The sequence below is a fragment of the Syngnathus leptorhynchus genome, chromosome 11 (genome assembly GCF_054491065.1).
Source record: "Syngnathus leptorhynchus isolate UIUO chromosome 11, UIUO_Slep, whole genome shotgun sequence".
Lineage (NCBI taxonomy): Eukaryota > Metazoa > Chordata > Actinopteri > Syngnathiformes > Syngnathidae > Syngnathus > Syngnathus leptorhynchus.
Genome location: NC_141205.1, coordinates 3,733,659 through 3,761,086, shown reverse-complemented (window position 1 = coordinate 3,761,086; position 27,428 = coordinate 3,733,659). Strand labels below are relative to the sequence as shown.

At 46.4% G+C, this 27,428-nt stretch overlaps 2 protein-coding genes and 1 long non-coding RNA gene across 3 annotated transcripts in view; 2 read left to right on the top strand and 1 right to left on the bottom strand.

The window, feature by feature from the left end:
• Positions 1-1,800: 1,800 nt before the first annotated feature.
• Positions 1,801-23,225, top strand: lrig1 (leucine-rich repeats and immunoglobulin-like domains 1). The gene is given in 19 exon segments (XM_085924050.1): positions 1,801-3,060; positions 8,539-8,610; positions 9,161-9,235; positions 11,551-11,688; positions 11,894-12,037; positions 12,491-12,634; positions 12,803-12,946; positions 13,834-13,977; positions 15,313-15,393; positions 16,298-16,369; positions 16,845-16,916; positions 17,006-17,169; positions 17,247-17,588; positions 18,118-18,399; positions 19,426-19,860; positions 20,023-20,157; positions 20,811-21,056; positions 21,363-21,530; positions 21,533-23,225. Coding segments are annotated over 19 exon segments (3,102 nt in total). The 5' UTR covers positions 1,801-2,857; the 3' UTR covers positions 21,574-23,225.
• slc25a26 (solute carrier family 25 member 26) overlaps positions 22,728-27,428 on the bottom strand; it is a 21,150-nt gene continuing 16,449 nt past the window's right edge. Inside the window, exons 9-10 of the mRNA XM_085924051.1 lie at positions 26,097-26,170; positions 22,728-24,546 (exon numbers count right to left, since the gene is read on the bottom strand). Of these exons, the coding sequence (XP_085780177.1) occupies positions 24,447-24,546; positions 26,097-26,170 (174 nt within the window). The 3' untranslated portion in view covers positions 22,728-24,446. The remainder of the gene's footprint in view (positions 24,547-26,096; positions 26,171-27,428) is intronic.
• On the top strand, positions 23,961-26,197 carry LOC147048892 (uncharacterized). Its single transcript, XR_015067566.1, has 3 exons — positions 23,961-24,162; positions 24,257-25,179; positions 25,258-26,197. It is a non-coding gene; the product is annotated as an uncharacterized LOC147048892 (long non-coding RNA).

The following is a 27,428-nucleotide window of genomic DNA, read 5'->3' as shown; positions in this document are numbered from 1 at the left end:
GAGTCGCATGCGACTTTCTGTGCCAGCTTTCCACTGGAGACTCGCCTGCGTTCAAGAACACTATGTCCATCCCAGCTGTGAAAACAACAATACGGTTGGTGTCAAAAACTGCCATACAGAAAATGGAGATCTGGTGTGGTCGTTAAATTTTTTTCACGGGGCATAGTCACGGAAGCCTCACATGCAATCCACTCATCCGTCACAATTTCACACAGCGGTAAAAGTCGGCCGAGTCTCCAAGTGAAGAGGAACCAGTTATGGTAGCAGATGTCGTTAATGCATTCCTTTCCATGTCAATTCTTTGCAGAGCTCATGGAGGTCATAAATCGGCAACAATCACTTCAAGACGGTGCCGTGGCTAAGGTTTAAGTCAAATAAGTCATAAGGTTGTATGACGCTTCTCAATTCTGCACCTTTTGCATCTCGTGTATTTGTGGCATGTCACATTGCAGAGATTTACAGTTGGACTATTGGTCAAATTTTTAACCTAGTGGCCTGTTAGATTAGTTAATCAAGTCCTATTAAAAGCAAGTCATCCAGCGAATAAATCACACAAACATTTGCCTTAAAATAGATCCCAAAGCACCTGATCCATCTGTTGTAGGCGCGTCAGAATACTGTGTCAAGTGGGGTTGGAGACCGCATCACTTATGGAAGCAGAAGACAAGCTTTTTTTTTTTTTCTTTTAAATCGTTGGTGTTTATTTTAATACTCGTCCATGAGAAATGCATAAATCCTCACTTGTTTCCACACTGTTTTTAATATCAAGTATTCTCGTGAAATACACTGTAATTTGTTTTGGCTGCAGGCTTTGACGTGTCTGAAAACAGCTGTAACTACAGTCTTAAATTAACTGTTTAGGACTGAAAAATAGTTGTGATTAGTTGTAAATTTCAAAATACTGTTTAGTGAATTTATTGACACTTTTCATAACATTAAATGAATTTAATTCATAACGTACCCGTGAAGTCTCGTTTCACAGGGTCCCATTGCTAAAATGGCTTCCTGACACTTGTAGAGAGATGGAGGCCTCACCTGCAACGTGAAACCTGCTTTTATTTGTTGGAAAAGAAACCAAACCACTGAAGTGCCTGCAGTGCTGCAGGTGCGAATATCTGTGTGCCTGTAAGCATGATTAATAGCAATGAAATGTGGGACCTCTCCCAATACAGAATGATCACCCATTCCTTGACGTCATCAACCAACAAACACAACATGTCAATGCCTGGTAAGTTATATGAAAAAGTATTTGTAGATGAGGAGGAGTCTAATGGAAAATTGATTTATTGCCTATGTGCATTACTGAGATGACATGATGTACCATGATGACGATTTGAGAATTGAAAATTATGTTTGTTGATCAAATTGAAATCTGAATTGATTTTAGGTACTTTCTTCATATTAAAAATTACATTTGTCTGTGTTTGGTCACGCGTCATTGGCACACTGAGCTGTGATTGGCCAAAGTAACTGTGATGTCACTTTCAATCGACGGTAGGCGGCAAAATGGCCGCCGCCCTGAGACCGATAAAAACGGATGGATTTTGCGTCTTAATTCATTGTCCACGCATGCAATATTAATCTGAGTTTAGCCCAGCAGACCCGCATAGATCAAATTATTGTAAAGAAAACGCATTTCAATTGGTTTCATTGATTGGAAAATTAGATTCCCCAAATCTGCTGCATCGTGTTAGTGCTCGTTTGAGAACTTATTTCCTTTACGGTCGCCTCAAATGAAAACATAATGACATTTTAAACCGGTTTTGTGATTATGGCTTGTTGTAAAGCGATTAACTGGGCTGTCTCCGGGTCCGGCGGCCCCTTTAAGAAAGAGCGAGAGTGAGTGAGAGGAGGCGGTGTTTGAGGTTTCACACCCCGGAGTGGGAAACATGGGCGGGTCTTGACACTGCTGACTGACAGCGGCTCACAACGCCGTAAGTCAGCCGTACACGGTGAACCCAAAAGAACCAATCAGGGAAGGGTGATTAAGCGTACGTCATTGACAAACAACCAATTACAGCGAGCCGAAGGTGGCTCTGGAATCACTGTTGTGCTTCCAACGTGGGACTACACTAACCTACCAGAAAAAAAAAAAAAAAGGAAAAGTAAGCCAGAGGACAAAACTCATGGTGGCGGTGCACGGTCAAAAGGAGGGGGACTCTTCTTTTTCTATTACTCGGACTATTTTGTTTTTGTGATTACACTCTGCAAATAATAAACCTCCGACCGGGTCTCTATCGGAGTTTGGGGACCTCTTCAAAGTTGGACTGGAAGTTGGATTGAAGCAGTCGGGACTGAGATTTGAACGCTATGCTTCGCTCGGTTTGCGACCAACGCTGGAGTTATTTTACTGTGGAAAAAGTTTGGGGCTCAACTTTACTGTGCGGGGGACAGTAAACTACATGCACATTAAGTTCATTGTTAAAGCGACGTTAACTTTGCAACTTGCAGGCATGTTTCTAGTGAACCAGGCGCACTGTGCCCTTTAAACGTCTTTTTTTTTTGGTTGGACGTTTGCAAGTATGTCACTCAAGTTGGTGGGCACGCAGAAAATGTAGCGTTAAATGTTGCATCAATGCGTAACAATCATGAAATTGAGTGGAAATTGATTTTTTTTTAATGACCAAACTGAATCACATTTGATTCCAAGCGCGCGTCGGACATCGAGGAAAAAGTTAAACCTCTGTCCTCAATGACTTTTTCTGTTTCATCACCTACCTTTTGGCTATCAAGTACAAATCGGAGGAAACTTTTAATATGCTTTAAAGTGCATCCATTTTTTACAAGGCTGCACTAATATTCCAGTTTGCGGGTTCTGGAGAACTCAGCAGCGGCGCTCTTAGTAACTGGATACAAAATGGCGGCGTCCTCGGGACGTTTTGGATATGCCTCTCTTTGTGTTTTTTATTTATTTTTGTCACTCGAACTTTTGATCAGTCATGGATTGACATCCGAGTTGCAGTGTCCACAGAACTGTACCTGCAATGGAGATTCAGTGGACTGCAGTAATTTGGAGCAGGCAGCTCCGCCTGTTGATGTGCCTGTCAGGACGATTTCCTTGTAAGTGTATCACTTAATTATTCTTTTAAGTCCCTTAATCACTCTGTAAATATTTGATTATAACCTAAATTGCTACTGTCTGTCTGAGACTTGAAAAGTTTGCATGTTTTCCTCATGGTTTCTGGCTGTTTGTGTAAAACTGCAGGATAAATTGAGGTTTCACCTACGGCAAAGCACCTGTCAGCCAAATCTCACTCATTAGCCATCAAGACATGTTTGCAAAGTCTGCTGTAACCTTTTGTTTTGTCAAGATGGATGTATTTTGTTCATTAGAAGTTCTGCAAGAGGCCAAAGGCAGTCAGGCCCAATGTCGTACCATATTTAGAACTGCTGGATGAATTGTCCATTGCATCATCTCAATGGATGCATTGGGACTGATGCAGCGTGATCTCTTGAAGTTTTGTTATCTCGGGTGAAACAAGCTTTACAACTTTTAAATGATTGTTTTAAACCACGAGGCTACATACTTCTCTGCTCCAGCTCGTCGGTTGTTGGCAGGCAACTCTAAAAGCAACTTTGTTCCTGTAAGGCGTTGACTGCGCCCTGATTACACTAACTAAGCACAAAACGGTCATTTCAGGATTTCATCAAAAAAACCAAATTCTTGCAAAATTACAACATCTTATTTGTAACATAGTTAAAAAGAACTATTATGATGACAACAATTAAGTCCAATATCTGCAAGGAAAGTGCAAGACAAATTACTGTTCGAGTTGGCGTTTCAGTAATGAACATGTAAGAGCAAACATGGTACAGTGAGTTATGTAAGCAGTCGAGATAATCTTTTGCCATCCTGATTTTAGGTGGTTCTTTACAAGAAAGTGGACATAATATGCTATATACTGTATAAGAATGATGAAACATGATGGTTCACCCTTAGAATCCATCCGAGTCGTCATTTGAAGTCATTTAAAGCAGCTTTCCTTCTTTGCGCTCTCAGTGCCTCATCTTATTTTCAGCCACAGTAATGTGCATAAAAAGCACTTTGCCCATCGGGCACTGGGATTAACGGTATTTTTTTTTTTTTTTTGTAAAAAACAAAAAGCATGAGCATTATTTATTTTGACTGTTATTCCATGATGGGCTAGCGTTAAAGCGGATGGATATACAGTGTCTGTCTCACTCACCCACATTTCTCACAAGAAAATGTGCTTTATTTAGTACACAAACCGCATTTTATTGTACTTTTCAGTGTTCCCTACGACACACAGTACAGCTCAAGGAAATTCTGGTGCCGAGCCAACGGAAGCCAACGACTGAATGATCCTCTTTGTACCTCAGCATTTCCCAAGTGGTTTTCCAAGTTCCCTAATATACTTGGCACGCTCTGCTGCTGCTTGTAAAGCTGACAGAGGAGACTTATTGGTAAACACCGGCCTTAACAGTCGCCCTCAGGAAATGGATTTGCGTTGGCGGTTTCCCGGTTGACCACTGGACGATCACACGGCCACCGGGAATCTGAGGGTGCTTAGTCGGGAGGACTGTGGTGGTGTTTTTCTTTTTTTCCAGCCTCCCTCATGCCATTGTTTTGCCAACGTTGCGGTTCGCCGCCGATCCCGCCTTCAGGCTGGACCCACTCGCGCCGGCGTGCGCTACTTGACCGCCACTTTGTCCGAAATGGCTTTAGTCCCATCCCATTACGTGCTTATTAGTTATCTCGCCGCATTTGCTGTCAAGATCAACAGACTGGACAACAGCTAAATGGAGACACGCTCGATGAACGTTCGGGGCGGCCCCATGGCAACAACAGCGGCTCTCGGTGGGTTTACAACACTTGTGGTTTCACAGCAATTTCACACTAGGCCGCGTTGTAATCCCGCGGGATTGAGAGTGAGTTTGTTTATTGCCATAGTTTCCCTCGCTGTGTGCCTTGCGTGTTCCCTGGCAGATATTTTCAAGTCACAGTTTGACCATCACGTGGGGTTTTGGCTGATGTTATGTTTGGCCCTTGTTTTCATCAGCTGTTATTCACTTTGGGTTTTCATCAGAGGTTATTGGCATGAAGTTAGAGGTGTAGAACAAATATGGAGAACATCTCCTTGGTAGAGAAAAGATAATAGCTCGGTCATGCTGCGCCTCCGGCTACTGCTGACCCTTTTGCCCAAATGTCTCTTGTTTGCAAAGCGTTGTCTGCGTGCCAAAGCACATGGCCCCAAGATGCGGCTCGACATCCTGCCCGGGAAAACCGAAGAACTCGCTCTCCCAGTCGGAGGGGCCGCAAAGGCTCAAGGAACTCTTTTGCTCCGTTGTGTGTGGGCAAGGAGCATTATGTGTAACAGGTTCCTGCTATGTGTTTCAAAACAGGCACCTCATTTCTTAGTGCTCCGTTTTGGCTTCAGGGTCATTATTTTGCTTGAAAGAGAAGGATCTCCTCATCATTTTGGTTGTAAATGAAAGGTTTCTGTGGATTTACGACTCCAATTAACTGTCACCAGCATTTGTTTCGTCGATGAAGACGAATGAGCCTGTCTGAGAAGAATCTATGCAGGACGACATTACCTTCACTTGCGTGTTAGGGGATCATAAGCAAATTGTTTCTTTCTTGAAGGAGCAACCTCACTATCACTTTGATCGATACTAGTCTCGTCAATCCATAAAACCTTGCAAATGAGCTTCAGGTGGAGCTTCTTCTCCTGCTGCGGTCTTCTTTGCAGTTCTCACAATGTTTCTTTCGTCAACAGCAGCAGTTTTTTTTCTTGACTGTACTCGCTCAACAAGTGTTACAGTAAAGGACATTAGAAATAATTGAATTGGCTACGGACAATGTGCAAGTGGTTCAAATTGATTTTCCATCTTTACTTGGCTTCACAATTGCTCCTTTTCCCACTAAGAGACAGCGCTGTGATTTTCATATAGGTTACACGAGAACTAATTTAGTTTAGTTTAACTTAGCACACAACAGCGAGGTCAAAAAGCAACTTCACCTTTCTAGCTAAATTACCAGAAACGACTTTTGATAACCTTGCAAGATTGCAAACATTTTTCATTACCGATCCGACTTCATCGCTTCCCTTTCGCTTTAACCGACACATAAAACGGTATCCAGGAGCTGCTGCTAGTTTCTGTGTACACCCTGACGGCAGTTGCCCGGCTATAAAACAGACCCTGATGACAGAAAGAACCGTGTGTTTGTGTGTGTACGTGTGTTTGCATGCACGTAGGTGTGTGTCTCTCTGACATACAGGTTATTATTTGATGAGTTTTACGATGCTATGAAACTGACCACATTTAAGGGCGTTTGTGTCCCCGCGGGGCTGAAAGAGCCTCGTCACTGACATCACTTAACGCTCTGGATGAGCAAAGTTCATACAGCATTAATGTACAATAGGAACAGGAAAAAATCATGATGATGTATCGCTGGATGTTTGCCCCCCCCCATACGCTGTCTGTGCTGACTTACCAAGCATCATGTCATGTTATGACATCATTTTTACACTCGCTGCAACCATTTTTTTAAGAAAAGCGTTTTAATCAGTTTTTTGATGTCAAGGTGTAGCTGCTGAACTCCACCTTTCTTTATTTTCGCTTTGTCAGACTGGCCTTCGCTTTCTTATTTTACTCCGAGAAAGATTTCTAGGTCGGCAAGTTTTGACGCTAATGTCTTCGATTAGCCGCATATCCTTCCGGCGGTCGGGCCACTTAAAATGACAAATTTTGACCTACACTCTGAGGTGAACTGGACTATAACTAACCACCCGCACAAGTTATGAGTCACAAGTCATAACTTCAAGTTGTCTTTTGGCAGACTTATTGGTTTTGACTCCAAAGGTATTGAGTCAAAATCAATAAGCTTTTTTTTTTTTTGTAGTGTCCACAGGAGTTTGTGGATGTGATTACAACAATATGTGAAGCATTTGCAGGGCGTTCTCTGTACATCCTTTCCCAGCGGGTTGTAAGGAACAACACGCCATCTTGTTTTGTCTCCCGTCAATCCCAAATGACTTGGAGGCATCTGTTCTGTGCACAGCAAATTCTTTCAGATGCAATTGCTGGGCCACTATCTGGAAAGCATTAACCACGCCTAGTAGTCCCACTTGGAGGAGGGAAGGAGGGAGATAAACTCCTGTTATCACCATATTCTCATACAGTAGGTGTTAAAATGCCGCCCATCTTATCTGATCGGCAGGAAAATAAATCGGGCTGAATGAAGCAGAGATAAATACACTTGTTGAGTGTATGCTGGCTGGGAAAAAAAAAAAAAAAGGCCGCATGCGGGCGTGGATGCAAACAAAGGAATGCTTTTGTTTGTTTGCCGCGGCCTTTCGCACCCGTGTAGCGCTTTTGCCACATTTTGCCTGCGCGGCTGCATTCTCCAAAAACATTCCTCGAAGGCAGCGGCGGCCCCCAATGAAAGTTTTTACACTCAGCTTTGCCTTAACAAGGTAAATTGCCTCCTGTTGCAGGGAATGATAATTTAGTGATCTAGACCACAAAGGGAGTTGGCCCATTAAAGGATCATAACCCAGACACACATGTACAACTCCCTGTCAGGCCTGCGCCCGGAGGGCTGACACATGCTCGGCTATTACCTCGTCACCCTCTCGAACAAGGAGAAAGAGGGAAGTGGTCATTATCTGCAATCAAGCCCGGGAGACATAAAAGGAAAATGCGTCGAAGGGAAATAAAAAAAAAAAAAAAAAGACTTGCAGTTAAATTGTCGTCAAAAAATAATAGTATTGTTGGACATGAACTGTCTTTTGTCGGGACAACGTTCATGAATAACGGTAGCTACGTCTTTGCCGTTTTCCTCGTGAGGCAGGAATGAAGGAATGTGGCGCATCAGGTAAAAGTGTCCGCGAACAAGAACTCATTTCTCAGCAGGCCTGCAAAACATTCCTGGTCGCTCTCTCACGTCTGGACAAACGGATGGAAATGGGAGGGGGTGGGGGTGGGGGGATGTAGACTGGGATCTGCAGATTCCCTTTGTCGGGTAAACGCCAGCAGCAAACACAAACGCTGCTCTCGCTGTCCCTTCCTCTGCCAACCGGCGGCGAGCCAGCAAAGCAGGAGGTGTGTGTGTGTGAGACATACCATAAGTTGGTCTTGTTTATGCCTGACATTAATTTGATGAATTTGGCATGGGACACCGTCTGTGAAATGCAGATGTTTGCCCTTCAATGCCCCTGTGATGCACCCCCCCCCCCCTCCTCCTCCTCCTCCCCCTCCCACGTTGTCTGAGGTAACTCAATTGCTGAACAAGTCTCTCATCCTCTGTAAATCGAGTGCCGGCTATTAAATCTAAGTGCAGATTGATTGTGCAGACGAATGGCCTGTTAGTTTTGTTTGTGGAGCCAGCAAGCAGAAAGAGTTCCTCGATTGATAGTATTGATTTCTGTCCTGCTTGTAGTCAACCGGATGATTTTACACTTTGTTTTCAGTTTGAATGAGCTTGCCTGCCGCACATTATTCACACTGCAAATGTAATCAGGCTCATTCTGCGACATTATTATCACCACCTTTTCTTTTTTTTCCCACCAGAAATCTTGGCCACAGCAAGCTGACTGACATCAGCACCAAAGTGTTTTCCAACCTATCAAATTTACGAGAGTTGTGAGTATTCATCCACACCAAACATTCACTGTGTATATATTTCGTAAACTGTTTCACCGGCGCTTCTTAAAATGTCTGCCAGGTCAGCGCAAACAAGGTTCAGGTAACCTACTTATCGTAGTCCTGCTAATAAAAATGGGAACATCTGTATTTGGGACGCCATAGAGCTCGAACAGTCGGGACCCGAGGACCATAACTTTTTTTTGCCGCGCCGCCTCGTCAATTTGGTAACGTTGGCGGTCGACACTTGGTAGCAGCTTCCTCGTAGGTGTTACCTTGAGCTAAACCCGATTGAGAATAAGTGGTGGTTTTCTATATTAAGCCTCTCCTCCACCACCCGATACTGTAGCCAACATTGGCCTTGTCAATAATTTATACGGCGAGGAGAGGACTTGGCTCGTTTTTACTCGACAAAAAAAACACTCGTAGAAAAAAAGAAAAGCTTAGCCGCACATCATCAAGCCAAGCAATTATGTCACACTTTATCTTGTGTCAATTATTATTTGATTTTTAAAGTTGTCTCCATAACCATCTGCTGGTGACTTTTCAGGCGGCTGGACCACAACGAGCTGACCTCCATACCGGATTTAGGAGCGGCGGCTTCCACGATTGTCGCACTCTACCTGTGAGTAGACAGCGCTGCTTGTTGCCAGAATGATCTGCCTCTTGGTATTCTTAGGCTACTGGCCTCTTTGAAATGCTCTTGAAATAGTCTCCTGACATCTGTCAAGGATGCAAATGCTTTTACGTGTTACTTTTAGAACAGTGGCACGAGCGCTACAATGTTACAGTATCATAAAAAATAAAAAAATCACTAACTAGATTTCCATTTCAGATCGTTGGGTATCATTCTAAGATTTAAGAATATAATCCTATTAGGCAGACATTTGTGTCACGTAAGATCAACGTTGTTTTCTCCGAGTCGTGAAACCGGGCCTGTGGGGACTGCCCGCATTGGCATCTCACTGGAGATTTATTGCCTTATTTGGGAGGAAGGGAGGGAGGGAGAGCGTACGTATGTGCCAATGCATGTCCTTGTTAAAAGCAGAAACTCTGCAGACAATATTTCAAATATAAATTTAGTCTATAGTAAGTCATAGTCTGAAAAGTGTGGATCAACGTTGCCAACTTGACCTAGATACAATTCAACTCCTATTAGTTATTGAAATGTTTAGAAAAGGTTTTCTCATCCACACGTTTAATTTTCTCGACACCTTGCTGGAGTGCGGGCTGCCCGCCTGAAAGCCTGCAGCTGCTGTCATCTTTTCATTTTTGCAAGAGTGGCACCTTAGCCTCGTGTGCTCAGAAGTCATCCCGAAGCCTTTTTCTGTGGTCCGGGTCTTTCTGCTTTTCCTCACTACAGAAAACCTCTTTTCGCTCCAAGCATGGAAGGAACGCCCCTCCAAATAACTAGGGGGGCTTTTTTTGGCCTAACTTGAAGCCTGTTGCCAGGGAAGGGCCCGCGGGGGCTGACAGGAGAAGAGGCGAGAGGGAGGGTCCAGTATTTACAAAGCCACACAGCTGAAGTGAAGGCCCACCGAAGCACTTGCAGCTGCAGCTGTCCGTCACGTAGCTTACAGTAAAATGGGTGACGGCAAGTCGGGGGTGGAGGGGGAGGAAGGGATGGAGGGGGGGGGGGTGTCAGATCAGGGTGACATCACCGTTTGGCGCAAGAGAAATAGCGCGCCAATAAAGGACATTGTCCGAGGGTCATGTTAGAAAACAGAAGTTTCAAAAGAGAAATGAAACTGGGCAGTAAGAACATAAGAATGGCGCAACAAAGTATAAAAAAGGTGTCATAGTCACTGACGTAACTGAGCTTGTCCACTGTACACATCGACGTGCTCCACGACAACTTCAAAGCGAGGTTCTAATACTGTTAGGAAGTGGGGGGGATCACACGGGCTGCTCGGATTTTCGAATAATTCTCCATTTGTCTCTTTTTGAACAAACCTACTAATTGCCTTCAAATATAGCGCCGGAAACGGTCTTACCAGGGTAAATTACCGATGCGTTGCCTGCATCAAAAGAAGTGTCAAAAAGGAACCGGGCTGGTGCTAATCAGATGCTCGATGGGCCACGTTATTGAGATTTGGAATTAAGTACAGCGGATGAAGCTCCCGGACTTCAAAGGCCGAGCTCGCAGCAGCGATTTATCAACTTTGTCAGCGACAGTATGATAAAGATGGCCGCCAGTATAGACCAGTCAAGCTTTCATAAACGCCGCCATTGTCCGTCCCGACTTCAAACACGCCGGGCGCTCTGTCTCTTTCGCACAGCTGGATCCTCCAGCGTGGGAGGGAGCGAGTTTGGGTGGGGGCCGGCCGTGGTGGAACTGGAAGGAGCGAGAGAGGTCAATCTCTTCCACCAGTCTGAGGCTGATCTGTTTTTCCCAGCAGAGGTCACCAGCTGTTGACCCTTGCTCACTTCTTAACTATCCCCTATTTTTCTCCTCCCCCATTCTTTTCCCTCGCGCTCTGTGCTCAAAGTAGCCACTGTGTGTTACTCTGTTTTGTTGTTTGTGTGCGGCCTGAAGCATTATGGCCCGTGTTTATTCAGGTGGGCACTGCGGCGTGACCCCCTGATGCCCCCCCCCCCCCCCCCCCCAACCAATAAATGAGCATGTGTGTCCATTTGCTAGCTGAAGGCTAGAAAGGAAGGAGGCACCGACCTTGTTTTGACAGTGTCAGAACACCTGCTCTCTTTTGCTTTCTTTGGCTCTTTGGACACAAACGACCCTGGGAATGAAACCGGGTCGGTCGCAAAATATCGCGGAAGCTTGATTGAGTATGAAGATGGGTTCAATTAGTGTCTCCCCTCTGGCTTTCCTGTGTGGAGGTCAAGTGCCAACAAGACAAGATTTGAAGCCCTGCGTATGCAAGCAAGCTTCAAGCGTATTTTTGTTAGTTCAGTAAAATATCTGTTTTTGCTCTTCCTCAGACATCATAACAAAATCCGCAGTATTGAGGGCACGCGAATCCGAAACTTGGTTTCCTTGGAAACCTTGGACCTGAGCAATAATGACATCACTGAGCTACGAGGACACTCCTTCCCCACAGGCCTCCGGATTAGAGATTTGTAAGTATCGGTTCAGACGTTAAACTACTCATTAAATGCACTTACACAAGTGACATGTTAAGCGCACTTAATGTTTTATCAAGCCTTTGATGTCCATACGAGACTCTCAGTCCTTCCGTTTGCACAAGCATAACGACATCGTGCAACCTCACCCGAAAGAAGAAATGCATGTAGTGAGTGTACAGCTGTGTTTGGGCGTCCTCAGGTACCTCAGCAGTAACAAGATCAGCACATTAGAGCCAGGAGCGCTGGACCGTCTCGGCTCCACACTCCAGGTCCTGAGATTGAGCCGAAACCGTGTCAGTCAGATTCCCGTGAGGGCATTCCAGCTCCCGAGGCTCACCCAGCTGTAAGTACTTTTGAATTTACATCGGTGTGAAAATGTGGGTCAAACACCAGCAAGTTGTATGAACAAAGATTTATCGGCTTCTTCCAAGTTCCCCGAGTGGTTACTTCATTCTCCGTCCTAGCTAAGCCAAACTTCCTTTTACTTTGTCTCATCGAGGTTGGACATTGTGTACACAACAAGTATTGATTGTTCACGCCTCTAACTGGAAGAGTAAAGGCACTCTTGGAATGGAAGTCCAACCTGTTTTGACTCAATCAGGTTCTACGGGTGTCTTTTTTTTGTTGGCCAGCCAAATGTGTGACGTCAAATTAAACACAAACAAATAGGCATTGTTTATTTCCTCCTTTGAAGGCAATTATTTTTCCTTCTTAATTGCGGATGTGATGAAACAGTTTGGATTTAAATAGTTCATAACCTTTTGGCATAATTGGTGTGCTTCTATCCAACCCGCAGCGAACTGAACAGGAACCGCATCCGTCAAGTGGAAGGTTTGACTTTCCAGGGTCTTTCCAGCTTGGAGGTGCTGAAGCTCCAAAGAAACAGCATCAGTAAGCTGACTGATGGTGCTTTCTGGGATCTTGCCAAGATGAAAGTCCTGTACGTATCTCTGACAAGACCTGGAACACATTTGTGTCATGGTTTATGTTTGACTTGTCTTTTTTCAATCTTTAAATAACTATAAATGACTTCTCGTTTCCCAAATGTACAGTTTGATATTTAATGTCAGCGTTCTGAATAATATCTGATCGATTGTTTGTAATCCAGACACTTGGAGTACAACAGCCTGAGCGAGGTGAACAGTGGCTCCTTGTATGGTCTGACGTCCCTTCAGCAGCTCTTCCTCAGTAACAACTCAATAACCCGCATCAATCCTGACGGTTGGAAGTTCTGCCAGAAGCTGAGGGAATTGTGAGTGCCAGCACCAAGTGCAAACATTTTGTCCAAGTCAAAGAAATGACAGCAATTATTTGTTGATACATAATGATTCCATTTTATCTTCAGCCGCACTTTAGCAATACGATCTTTCTACGTTACAAGGGTTAAACGCCGCAGAGCTTGTACACTCAATTTGCTCTAGGAAGGATAATCCTGTTGATCCCATAATTAGACCTGAGCTCAATAGCTTTGGAATTGTTCCTTTGCTGTTTTGTGTGTCTTTTTCTTCATCCCCTTGAGTGCATACGATCTTGTGCTCGCCGTGTTGTGGTAATTACAGCGACGGATCACATTTGCCCCCATTGTCAAGTGAAGGACAAGGTATTACCTGAGAGCCTTCCTCCTTTTCTGTTGACATGAGCCGTCATTTCACTGCTATAAAATGCTTTACTCAGCTGAGGCGTTACTAACTGCGAGGTGGAACGCCTTTGCGTGTTTGTCCATGTGTAACAGTTGGACAAGATTACCAGTTTGATGTAAGTTTGCAGTTCATATCTGAGCGCCATATCCTGTAAACATGTCTATGAATGATAGATTGCCTCCTGGCTGTTCTCTTTGCGTTTTAGTGGTCCTGTGGCTTTTTTCTTTTTTTATCTGGGTATATGAGCAAGAGGAGAGCTGGAGGGAGTCACAGGGCGAAGACTCACATTTTCAAACTCTTTTTGATGACTATTAGTAGTCGTATATGAGATATGTTCCTCTTTTAGGTGTTGTCTAATGTTTGAGAGTGATCCACCCATCTTCCCTTCCATTTGAAATTTACCGTAAATAAGCCCCCCCCCCCTCTCCAAAATCACCGCTATGCCTCGCTTGTCCTAGTCGCTGTGTGTTTGTGTCTCACCCGCATTTTCTCTCTCCAGGAATCTGTCGTATAACAACCTGACGCGTCTGGATGAAGGCAGTCTGGCTGTGCTGGGTGATCTCCACACCCTCCGTCTGGGACACAACGCAATAAGCCACGTCGCTGAGGGAGCCTTCAGAGGCCTCCGGGCTGTGCGCATCCTGTAAGTCTACACCCCCCCCCTCCTCGTCTACCATTAGCAAGTCAAAATCACTCCTGAGATGTGGCGCAGGGGAGCTCCTGAGATGTGGCGCAGGGGAGTAGTGAAAGCCGAGATGTTGTCATATTTGATTAGCTCTGTGAATATGCCATGCTGATTTGAGGTCTTTGGTGTTTGCAAATTCAAAGTTTGATCTCGTAGGCATTTTGTTTTTCTTGGGACAAGTTGTTCCGTGTTCACTGTTGTCACGGTTTCTGTGGCAACTTTCTGGTCTTTCTTGCTTTGTTCCTTTTGTTTGGTTTTGTTTTGCTCCTAAAAAGAGTAACTTGCCTGCCTTCGGAACTCACGCAACAAGTTCCTTCTTTTGCGAAATCTTCAATCCGTTGGGGGGAAAAAAAAAAAAAAAAGAGAGAACATTAGTAAGTGAAAGACAAAAGCCTGGTGACTGCACTGTGGGTGGCAGAGCCAGGTAATGTTGTGCCCTCACATTCCTCCTTTTTATTTTCATGAACACACACTTTATCTGTTCTCTCATCCTCCCCGTTCATCCCGGCACTCTTGTGTCTTTGAGGCAGACCTAATTTAATCAGCCGAGGAGAGAACAGCCATAGACTGGGCCCGAAAGTTAGCCGGGGGAGCTTTAATTGGTCCTGCTTTGCTGGCTGAGCTGGCACGCCACCCGAGCCTGCGGCGGGGTGTGAAAGCTCCAAACAAGCCCGCATGGTCCCCTTATTCGGCCACAGGGGTTGTTGGCCCATCGCGTCGCCCCCACCTTGCTCTTGAGCGCCCCCCCTCCCCCTCAACCCAACACCCACAACCACCACTGGCCTTGCTTTAACAAGCCAACAACCATTCACATCCAGCCAGCCAGAAAGAGTTGGAAATTGGCAGCTCCAGTTTGGCAGCCAGTGGGGGATGAAAAGAACAAGGGAGGGTTCTGCAAAGCATGGGAAGGAGCAGTATTATGTTCTTGTGAAGACCTGTGATGGGTGGCTGTGGTTGGCCAGCAACCTCAAAGGTCTTGAGTTTGAAAAATGATTTGCTAAACAAGTGTTTGTTCCCTTCCTAGACAGCTGGCCTTGATTGTATTGTGACAAAAAGCAACTGAAAAACATTCAACAAGTGTTAAGGGACTCCCAAAAAGAAGGCTCTCTATCAGTAAATCTATTCAATCGTTGCCCGGCCATTGCTAAGCTTGCTCTGAAGACTTCTGGCATGCATGCTCCAGAGGGGCTTCTCAGGCCAGGTGCGAGCGGGCAACCCATGACGAAGACCGCACCCAACCTGTCATCCTTCCGACATTTTTATCCTAACCCTCTTTTCTCTTATTCTCTGCAGGGAGCTGGACCATAATGACATCTCAGGCACAATAGAAGATACCAACGGGGCCTTCTCGGGGTTGGACAGCCTCAGCAAGCTGTGAGTCTCTAATTCTTGTTTTCACCTTTGAAATTGGCCTTTCCCATTTTCACCATGAACCCCAAATAGTTTTCAAATTGGCACGTAGTTCAACGTGACAAGTCGTCAAGTCTCCCGGGATGTAGAGTTGGTGCTGGCCTTTGAGCAGTAATTCCTAGTAATCAAGGCACAGGATGAAAAGACGATGTCCAGCCAAGATGGTTCTCAGTGTGTGCGCCGCTAAAGGAGAAAGAGGAAGAGAAAGGGCCTTTTCTTCACACTGGCGGGGGTTCGCTCCCCAATAGGCTTAGTTCCATTTCTTCTCCGTGCTTGCGATCGACCTGCCCCCGCTTTCACGCTCTCTGTTGTCGGGAGCTGAGAGAGGGTGAAATTGAAGGCCGCATTCAGTCATCAAAATCAAACGCCTCACACGCCCCGAACCCTGACCCCTACGTCTTTTGTCATGGGTTGGCCCGAGCGGCTCGCTGCATCCCAAGCCTGCTTAGCTGAGCCGTGGGAGGGAGAAGATGCAAAAAATGAAAAGAGAGAGAGAGAGAAATAATTGGCGGCACATCAAAGTGTACACACAGGCGTGCTTTTAATAATTCTCTATGCAAATTGCATAAATGACAAGGTAGAAGCTCCAATGGAGGAAAGGACGTGGACTCCAAATAAGAAAACAGGAGCTGGCTGAGCTTCTCAACGTAGTAGCTTCAATATCACCACAAACTCCGTAGGGTCATTGCTAATATGATTCCACGCAAACACAATTTCGCACACTCACTCTTTCACCTTTTGGCTAATCTCTAGACAGTTCAGATTTCCGCATTTTCGATCCCCCGCCTCTTATCAGATTCAGCCTTGCTAATTGTGCGCCACTCTTCTCCCCATCCCTGCATACTTGGTCCACATCCATCATGGTCAGAACGCTTTTTGGAAACAAGATCAAGTCCGTGGCAAAGAAAGCCTTCGCTGGACTCGAGACCCTGGAACACCTGTGAGTATTCCACAATGGGGTGAAATGAATAGTTGGTGAGGAGATGCTGACTTCAGTATGTAGCAAAAGGGGGGCGGGTCAAATTTGAGTTATGGTTGCCCCTTAGAGGGCCATCATGACTGTGAAATCACATAATTGTACTATTATTGCCTTATCATGTTATCAATACTAATTTGGAATTTAGAAGCCATTGAAAAGCCGCTCAACCTGGTTCGGTGGGTTTGCTTTAGTAGGCCATAGAATGAGTTCGGTTGGACACCTGTGATGTAAAGGCACAGGCCCCACGGCAAGCGCCCAGCACAACTTCAACTATGACCTTTTGGTTTCCTGCCGCCGACAAGGAACAAAGTTGTAGAACATGTGGCGCATTTTACCAGAGGATTGCAAATTCCCCGAAGCTTTTTCACAACCAGGCATACACACCTGGAATCGGTTGTATGTATCTGAGGACCATTGTTGACTCGCTTTCTCACAGGAACTTGGGTGACAATGCAATCCGCTCCATCCAGCCCGACGCCTTAAGCAAGATGAAGAACCTCAAAACTCTGTGAGCACTCTCCACATCATCCAACCCACGTTTTAGCTGTACACGTTACATCCCAAACAGATTTTCAGGTTTTTGCTTCTTCTCCGCAGTCTCATCCAGAGCGACAGCTTCTTGTGCGACTGCCAGCTCGGTTGGTTGCCCGAGTGGTTGGTGGCCCGCGGAATACAGAGCGGCGTTAACGCCACGTGTGCCCACCCTGAGGCTCTCAAGGGTACAAGTGTATATCAGGCTCCATCCAGCAGTTTTCTGTGCGGTGAGTAATGTGTGCAATAGCTTTACTTCAAATTCCGTACTTACTTTGACATCTGCGTTTCCCGTCCCCTTCTTTAGATGACGTTCCCAAACCCCAGATCAGCGTCCAGCCAGAAACCACAGTGGCGGTCCTCGGCAGCAACGTGCGCCTCACCTGCACGGCCGCCAGCAGCAGCTCGTCACCCGTGACCTTCACGTGGCGCAAGGACCAGGAGCTGCTTCGACACGCCGAGACGGAGAATTACGCCCACGTGCGCGCTCGCCCTCAAGACGGGACGGGCGGAGGCAGCGGCGTGATGGAGTACACCACTATCTTGCACCTGCGCCACGTCACCTTTGCCCACGAGGGGCGCTACCAGTGCATCATCGCCAACCACTTTGGCTCCACGTACTCCAGCAAGGCCCGTATCATTGTCAACGGTAGGCTTTGCTAATAGCGTCTTTGTTCGTACGGATGGAATTGCCAGAAAATCGATGATACAGCAGTATTTCTTTTGCGGGGGATTAATTTTTTTTTTTTTTTTATCGCTGTTGAAAAAAAACAAGAGAGGGCTGTGAAGCAAAAACACGGCCATCAGTTATCTGTTAACATGTGTGTGATTACATCACTTCCGCCAAATAAAACGTCTGTTGACATTGCGCTTATCTGCCTTTCAATTGTTCCACTTGACAGAGGCGCGATTGAGTTCGGTAGCCATGCGGGAGTTTTTCCCTCTTTCAGCCGAACAAAAGTCTCCACTCTCTTTTGCCATTCGTAACAAATTGATTTGACTCCATGACAGAAGCCATTTCTCTACCGCTCTGCCCCCTCGGCCTCCTCGTCGCGTTTGTGACAGAATTATTCTTCAGTTTGTCATCTTGGGTGTCATGCCTGTGAAAGCTTGCAGGAGTGTGATTTCGCCTGCGTTCGTTTTAATACAAGTTTTTTTTTGGTCTGCTTGCTCCGCAGTGCTGCCGTCTTTTGTGAAGACCCCCAGGGATAGCACCATCAGAACGGGCCACACAGCCAGGCTGGAGTGTGCCGCCGAGGGCCACCCGGCGCCGCAGATCGCCTGGCAGAAGGACGGCGGCACGGATTTCCCCGCCGCCCGGGAGCGCCGGATGCACGTCATGCCCGACGACGACGTCTTCTTCATCATGGACGTCAAGCCCGAAGACATGGGCGTGTACAGCTGCACGGCCAAAAACACGGCGGGAACCGTGTCTGCCAACGCCACGCTCACCGTGCTAGGTAGCGTTCGCTTCTGTTCATTTGGTTCATGCTTTTCCCACAACTCCAAAGGAACGCGCTTGTAAATAACTCAGCTCTGGTGTGGGAAGCTGTAGAATGGCCAGCTTTATATTTTTCCTTTCCTCAGCAGCTGTGGCCTTGCTGTGCGGGTCGGGGGCCAAAGGCCAGCGTTGAGGGTCAAAGGGGATTGTTGGGGGAGCGAGCGGGACTCACAGAGGGATGTTTGTTAGACATTCCCAAACAACCCCCACCGTTACACCTCCACTCTCTGTCGAAGCGACCGACGCGCGTTATCGATCTTGTCGGTTCGGACCGAACCGAGCTCACTAAGATCATCTTTGTCTTCTCTTGTCGGGAATGGAAAGAATAAACTCCCATCGGGTTGCCCCTTAAACGAGCTCTGGGTGGCGGTACTTGAGAGCGGGGCGACTGAGGACTAAGCCACTCAACAAACGAGGAAAAATAGAAGCGAGCAGCCGTGCTGATCAACTGAATCTGTGAAGGAGCGGCGGGGGCGGGCGGGCGCGGAGGGGTTTCGGGCGGCCTTCGAGGGGCCCCTGTCTGGAAAATCCTCTCTGTGAGAAAAATGGAAGCCCGAGACGAGCCTGGAAAGGAGGAGCGTCTTAGTTGGGGGGGGGGGAGTGAGAGAAGATTGATAGGAGAGAGACGGAACACTGAAGTGGGTTAAGTGAGATCTCTTTATCTGTGTATGTCCTGCTGTGAGGGGAAGTTCTCAGTATGCAAGACACACACACACTGGTCAATGTGCTCCATAGTTGCCGCAGAAACACTTGAATTATTGTTCTCTCGAGGCTTTTGTCCCTGGAGAAATCCTTTTCGTGCTAAGTGAAAATGTTTCCTCACCTTAAGATGTTTCATGATGTTCACAGATGTCAAGGAAAACATTCACAAACCAGTTCGACTGTAGCCAAGACGTATATCTCTTTTTTTTTTTTTTTTTCCCGATACTCTGAATTCAGATGTCAAAAGTGATGGCTCAGACCAGTATTCCCTTTGGCCTTGCAGAAACCCCCCACTTGGCGCAGGACCTCGAAGATCGCAACGTGGTGGTGGGCGACACGGTGGCGCTGCAGTGCAAGGCGCTGGGCAGCCCTCCGCCCCGCATCACGTGGCTGCACGACGACCGGCCTCTACGCCCCTCCGACCGCCATCACTTCACCCCCGGCAACCAGCTGCTGGTCATCGGTGCGGCGACGCCGGAGGACGCCGGCCGCTACACCTGCCTTATGTCTAACACGCTGGGCACGGAGCGCGCTCACAGCCAGCTGCTGGTCACTCAGCGCCGTGGGCCCTGCGCCGCCGCACCCGGCCTAAGCACGGTCACCATAGGCATCGTGGTCATCGCCGTGGTGACCAGTATCGTGGTCACCTCCCTGGTGTGGGTGTGCATCATCTACCAGACGAGGAAGAAGAGCGAGGATTGCAGTGTCACCAACACGGGTGAGTCTTCTTCAGCAACACGTGACTTAGTTCAAAAGAATCTTCATGAATGCGGTTTGACCCGTTTACAAGACGTCAACCCCCGAGGGCAAATGTATTTTTGTGGCCGCTCGTCGGAAATTGATCTTTTTGCTCTAATTCTTGCGACTTGCTCACCTCCAGATGAGACTATCGTTCCTCCCGACGTGCCGAGCTACCTGTCCTCTCAGGGAACGTTGTCGGAGCGCCAGGACGTTTGCATCCGCGTTGAGGCCGCCAGCGGACCTCAGCCCAACGGACACCTCGTCGACTCCACAGGTAGCTTCTAACCGCCATCTCAGATTGGCTAATAATCCATTTATCGGTTGTTGCCACTTTTTAGTTTATGTCGCAATCCTGAATTTGCTACATGACAGCTGGTGGCACAATTAATTGGATTGCGTCTTATTGCAGCAACTTGGCGGCTGCTGTAAAAATAGAAAAAGCACAAAAAGGTAGCGTGCAAATGCCTTTGTGTCGCCTCAGCTTTGATTGTGTCCAATTATGTGCACATTTCCTCATACCCGATTATTTCGACACGTTTATTTTTTGGAGGCTACAATCGGCTTATGCCTTTGAATGTGATGTTTAGTGCAGAGCCTCGGCTTTTGCTGCTTTTTTTCTGTAGTCTAAGGCATTTCATTTGATAGTAGAAAACACTTTTTGTAGAATGTTGTCAGTGGAAACATTAGCTGGCCTATTTAGTATGCTTACGACATTTGGCTTCTCTCAGTCCCTTGCTGAAAGGGCAACAAACTCACTCCTTAGATCAGAAATAGTGATAAAGTCAGATTATATTGGCATTTAAATAATAAATGTATTTATTATTAAATACTTAAATAATTTGAGTTATTATTATTTTCAAAATGACCAACATCCAAATAAATTGGCCTATACTGTGCGTATTTGATCCATTTTGAAATTTGCCGCAGGTTTTGATGGTCCGGTCCTGTGCACGGATTGCATGGACAGCAGCGAGCTCTACTCCAAAGACCCGGACTACCAAGTCCACGGCTTCGCCCTGGGTGGGCTCAGCGAGTATCACCAGCAAGCCGCCCCTCCGCCCTATTCGCACTGTTCCTCGGCGGATCACACGGCGCCCCTCTGCAACGGGATTCGAAAGGACGCTCAAGGATTTCCAAACAACATGCTGCAAGTGAATCCGCACGACAGAGAAGGTAACTCAGACATGCCCGCTGGAATTTACGATGGCATGTGGAGGCAAATACTGCGTCTCGGCTAATCACTGTTGATTGATTGGCGAAGACCAGCGCTTTTCAATGTAACAGTGTTGCACGCCCCCGAGCCGTGAGTGTGCGGGCGTTGCTGCCAAGATCTTAATTACTCGCCTCGACATGTCTCGCTGATTATTGAACTGCTCCAGCGACACTCAGACGCGGCCCGCAGGCCACGCTTGGCTTAGCGCCGCTGGACGACACCACGCAAGCACGTCTCATATTTGCCTTTCTTGTCTTCCTTCCCAGCGAGCAGAGCGGAAGGAACACCGGCCGCGTACACCTCGCAGGAAGATACTTTTCACCCTCCGGTGAAACTGGTGAGCCGAGGACACGTTGACAATGACTGTGAGCCTGAGCTCAGGCAGACTCTACTGTCCAACGGGCACGCCGTAAAAGCCTCGCCCGACCCCAGCGCCCCCCCGAGGAGAGGCATCGATTAGCGGTGGATTCACTCTAGCTGCATGGACCTGTTTTTGTTTTCTTTCTTTGCACTGGGAAATGAACTGCTACCTCATATCGAGGCCGAGCGTTCCTGAGCCGCGTGGATCTTGGAGCGCTGAGGTGGGGGGGGGATCCGGAGTTTGAAGGCGGAGCTTGTGTGGGTGGCGTCCCATCTGAGCGTATGTGCTGTACATAGTTTTAAAAACCTTCTGTTGGGAGGTGACCACTAAGAATTTTAGCTCCAAAAAATGTGACTTGCATTTGAAGCAAACAGTGCAGTGGAAAAAGTATTTGCCTTCTTCTTGAAATCCTTTCCCCATATTCTTTTTTGTTGTTGGATGATCTTCAACATTAAAGTGGGAAAGTAAGAATTTCGGCAGAGGCCTCACCAAAACGTTTTCGCGGCACCGTGTACAGTACGTAAACGTCAGACTGTATATAAGAGTTTTCTTATATATCTTTTACAAAAGAGTATTTGGATTTATGTGCATGACAAAGGAGTGATAGTATTTTTATTCAAAAGACAAACAGGTAAAAAACAAAAAACAAAAACAACAGCCCTTTTTAAGCTTTTACCAACAGTCAGCTGTGGTGCCTTACTGCATGGTCAAAGTAAACGTGTCATAATAGCAAACTGTATGTGAACTTTTACCGAAAGACACTGGTACACGATTGCAAGCGAAACACTTGATTGCACTTGAATGTTTGCTTTTCTCTCAAGCGATCCCACCGGTCACAGCCAAATGCTTATTACTACTTTCATCATTCGTAGATGTTGTATGAAGGACAAGCTTTTGGTGTCAATGATGTCAGTGGTGGACGGGGTTACCATGCCAACAAAAGCACTTGTTTGCTCCCTTGGTAAGAGGCAGCAGCAATGCCGTTTTTTTTCCTCAAAGAAGCTTTGCGTCTTGACTTGAGGTCATCGGCGGCTCCAAAGGCTGAAGTTATAAAGATTGTCATTCGAACTGACGTTCAGCTGTGTAGCCTATAAATAAAATTAAAAAAAAAAAAAAGGTCGCCGCTGTTGTATTGTTACTGCTGTAAAGTGAATCCGCAAGCATTGGCCGTGTTCTCAGGATCACTGCAGCTTTAAAGCAAATGCAAGTTGCACCCTTTATCTGAACTGCGACCCTGTCGGGGTCAATGAAAAGGGACAAACAACCTGAGGGAGTTCAACTTTTAATTTATTAAAACACATTGAATGTCTGCGTTTAAAAAAAAAAAACAAAATGCTCAAGTGACTGCCATGGTATTGAGGTGTCTAATAAAATCCCATTTGGCTTTACAGACTCGCTTTTCTAAACAGAATCAAGGTGTGTTTTGTTTTGAGTCACACGGCCGACAGCCGAGTTGGCGTTTAGCACAGATCACATGTCCTGCTGGTTATGGAGGAGTCATCAATTCAAATGAAGCGTGCACAGCCGAGACATGGAACCAAAGACCTTGATCTTCAAAGCGCGCACACACGCATACGTAGCTGATTTTCCCAACAGGAATGTCTCCTGAAGCTCCAAAGACAGCAGGCATTTTTGCCCTTATGCGGGCTGTTTAAAATATTAGCCACAGAGTCGGAACCGACTGAGGGTCAGTCGACGTGCATTCCGGATCCAAGCGGCCCAGACGGCAGCCTCGACCAAATTTTTTTGTCCAACAACCTGGTGACAAGCATCTTGACATACAATCCCACCTGTGTGGCATCTGTTTCCCTTATACGCCCCTCAACTGGATTTATCACGTTTTCAACATACTGGCCAATGGAGAAGATTGCTGAAAAAAAAATGAGTAAAGGAACAAAACTACCACAGGCTGTCCAGTATTGAATTGCAAGCAGATGTAAAAAAATGAAAGGACATTATGACCTTTTTGAATAATCCTTGAATAATAATGAATATAATAATAACCCCCCCCCCGTTGCTCAGTCACTGAATGAGGTAATAAGTGTAAAGCTTTTTGACTGGTGGAAAAGTCTCACATGTATTCAATCCGTGTTACACATTTACACTCCACCCGAATGACCAAAATAGAAAATGCTCACAATTAACAAACTTTTGCAACATGACATTAATATTTATCCCAACCCTTATTGCGCCAAGATCTGTATTTCACAGGATAATGTCACTGCACTTCACAAAAAGTGCACCGAATTCATGGTCTTGACCAAATTAACCCAATGTGAAATGTTTTTTTCAGTAGTTATCTGTAGTAAATAATAATCTCGGACCAATTAAGTAAATTTTGACAATTAAACCAGCTCAGTGACCTAGTGGTAGAGTGTCCGCCCTGAGACTGGAAGGTTGTGGGTTCAAACCCCGGCCGGGTCATACTAAAGACTATAAAAATGGGACCCATTAACTCCTTATTTGGCAATCATCATTGAAGGTTGGAATTGGGGGGGCTTAAGTCACCAAAATGATTCCCGAGCGCGGCACCGCTCTCCACCAGGTGTTGGATCCAAATCACACGGGGATGTCTTAAATGCAGAGGACAAGTTCACCACACCCAGATGTGTGCGTGACTTGAATTACTTTGTTGGTTGGGAAGGAGTGACTTTCAGCGTAACATGTTGGAATCAGACAAAAAGAAAACCACCAAAAATTCTAAGGTAGGCAACTCCGGTCCTCGACGACGAGTGTCCTTCATGTTTTCGATAGTATATCACACGTCACCTGATTGAAATGATCTGGAATGTTCTGCAGCTTCTGCAAAGCTCCCTAAATATCTGACCATGTGAATCAGAGACAGAGAAGATGCACGAGGACGAGAGTTGCCTGTCCGTGTATTAAAGGAAGACCTTCAGGATGTCCAGTAAGTAACCACGATTTTTTTTTTTTTTGCTGACAACAGTTCTTTCGAATGACCCGTCAGCAACGTGACGTCCATTGACGCTTATGACAGCAAAGTCCGTCGAGCTTTCTCGTAGGCTCCCAGGAAAATAAAGCCGCCCATGCTGATGAAGGTCATCCTCGGTATGCTGCCTGCAAACAGCCTGAGGACAAAGGCAATTTTAGACTATGTGCTGCGACTATTAGCCATAAAGTGCTACTCCCTGCTAAAGAGAGAGAAAAAGAACGAGAGTGAGAAAGAGCGAGAGTTTGCGAACGACATAGATAGCGACATAGAAGTAGAAATAGATGGCGAGATAGATAGCGACATAGAGATAGATAGCGAGATAGAAATTCATTTGGACAGCGACGTAGAGATAGATAGCGACAATGAGATAGAGGGCGAACTCGAGATAGATATAGAGATAGAAATCGACATAAATGTAGAAATAGAGATAGATATAGAGCTAGATGTAGAGACAGAGATGGATTTAGATATAAATATGGACAGATGTAGACAAAGATATAAATATGGATAGAGTGGTTTACAGCTCTTTTATGGATTAGGGTTCAACTCCCTCAATTCATGACCCTATCTTTCCTCTGTATTGTTTGTCTTGCTGGCCAAACGACCCTACGACTTATTTTGATAAAACTCCCATATTGAGATTTCCCGGCCTTTTTCATCAATTATCTTAACGACAGTCCAAAATCTCCAGTCGATGATTTGAGGAGAGGGCAAATGACCCTTCACTCGTGGCCTTATTGACCTTCATGTAAAATCCCAGAGAAAGCAGGTAAACAAGCAAAGAGTGTCAGATTTCGCCTCTCTGTGATGGCTGGTTTTGGCTCATTTCTTGTTTCATCTCATCTAGCGTTATATTTTCTGTCTGGTACGACGCCCACCTGTGGACTTTGAGGCCGGAGCTGAAACATTTCCCTCAGCTCCCCCGCGCACCCTGACTCATGTTGACGTCGCAATCGGACCGGCTGCTATGCTCTGGTATTCCCCCACTGTCAGCCAAATCATCTCTCTTGAGGAACGAGTCTAAATATAGCTTTATGCTTTTACCCAAGCATAGAAGAACTGCGGGGATTTTCAAAAAGACAAAATCCCAAATCTGCTCGTGTGGGTGGATTTTTGTGCCAAAATACAAAGAAAGAATGGGCTTGTCTTTTGAACTTTTCCTCCGTCTTGTGAACTGTGAAAGCTGCCTAGTCGAAGAAGTTGTCAGTTTGGCTGCGTCACGCCGCTCCCTTCCCCGCCTGAGGTCTGCGGGGCACGCCGCACACATGGAAGCGCTTTGGAGCTCGGCTTCACCGCAATTGGGCCCATTAACATAATTGGCGCTTTAAAGCCTCAGCAATTTGTACAGGCCATGCCCGAGCGCGAGCGGCAGCCCTTTAGCCCCGCGCTACGACGGCACACCCTTCAATTTCTTATCATGGCTTGGTTTCCCTCAAGAATAAAACCGCCTTTGCAAAACAATTGCTTTTTTTTAAAGTTTTTTTTATCAACTACAAAACTACCGTCGTCATCAATACGATACGTCCAAGACATGGACGCTGTGGTTGTATATATTTGCCTCCCTCCCCATTCAGGCCTCTGTTTGTCTTGTAACCTTCTTACATGAAGAATGAGGACATGCCAGAAAAGGAGCCGGGCTAAAGATGTCGTGGAAGATCTTTGCTATTCAAGCCTCTACACACTCACCCGGTAAGCCCTTGCCGCTTCCACACATCACAAAGCACCAGTGGGATGTTGCCGCTCGCCGTGGTTGAGCCGGCCTAGGACAGACAGACAGACAGCGGGAATGAGACACACAATAGAGGTGTGATGAGGGATAAAAAGGTCTGCTTAACTTCCTGCTTTGCAGAAATGAGAGAGAGAGAGATTGTTTAGTCTTCAGATGAGCTTCCTTCAGCCACCGTCCACTTGACCCTTTGCTCCTCATGGACAGCCAGGTGAGAACTCCCGACAAACAGCCAGACAAGCAGTTAGATTCTTGGTCAGCCATTTGCCCAGCCAAACACACACACACACACACACACACACACACACACACACACACACACACACACACACACACACACACACACACACACACACACACACACACACACACACACACACACACACACACACACACACACACACACACACACACACACACACACACACACACACACACACACACACACACACACACACACACACACACACACACACACACACACACACACACACACACACACACACACACACACACACACACACACACACACACACACACACACACACACACACACACACACACACACACACACACACACACACACACACACACACACACACACACACACACACACACACACACACACACACACACACACACACACACACACACACACACACACACACACACACACACACACACACACACACACACACACACACACACACACACACACACACACACACACACACACACACACACACACACACACACACACACACACACACACACACACACACACACACACACACACACACACACACACACACACACACACACACACACACACACACACACACACACACACACACACACACACACACACACACACACACACACACACACACACACACACACACACACACACCTACAGTCTAGTGCTCCTTATTTACACAATAAGGCTTAGCCGGCCGGAGAGTTTTGCATCCATCTCTGTAGGGTAACGCACACCCGCAGGACGAGGGTCAAGTCAGTGCACATGGCAAAGAGACACAAAGTCAGTGTGTGTGTACGTGTGGCTGACTGAGCATGAAAGAAACAGTGGGAAGCGTCTGCGGCAGAATCCTGTCAAGTAGATCTGCTTGAAGGAAAAGGTAGACTCCCACATTTCATCCACGTGACAGGATATCAAAATGAACGACTACGGCTGCGACAGGGGGCACGTCGCTTGCGTCTCGATGCGAAACATTCGTGTGTGTTTAAGATGAGAGGATGTCCCGTGAGGAGTTAACATTCAGAACCTTCTGCTT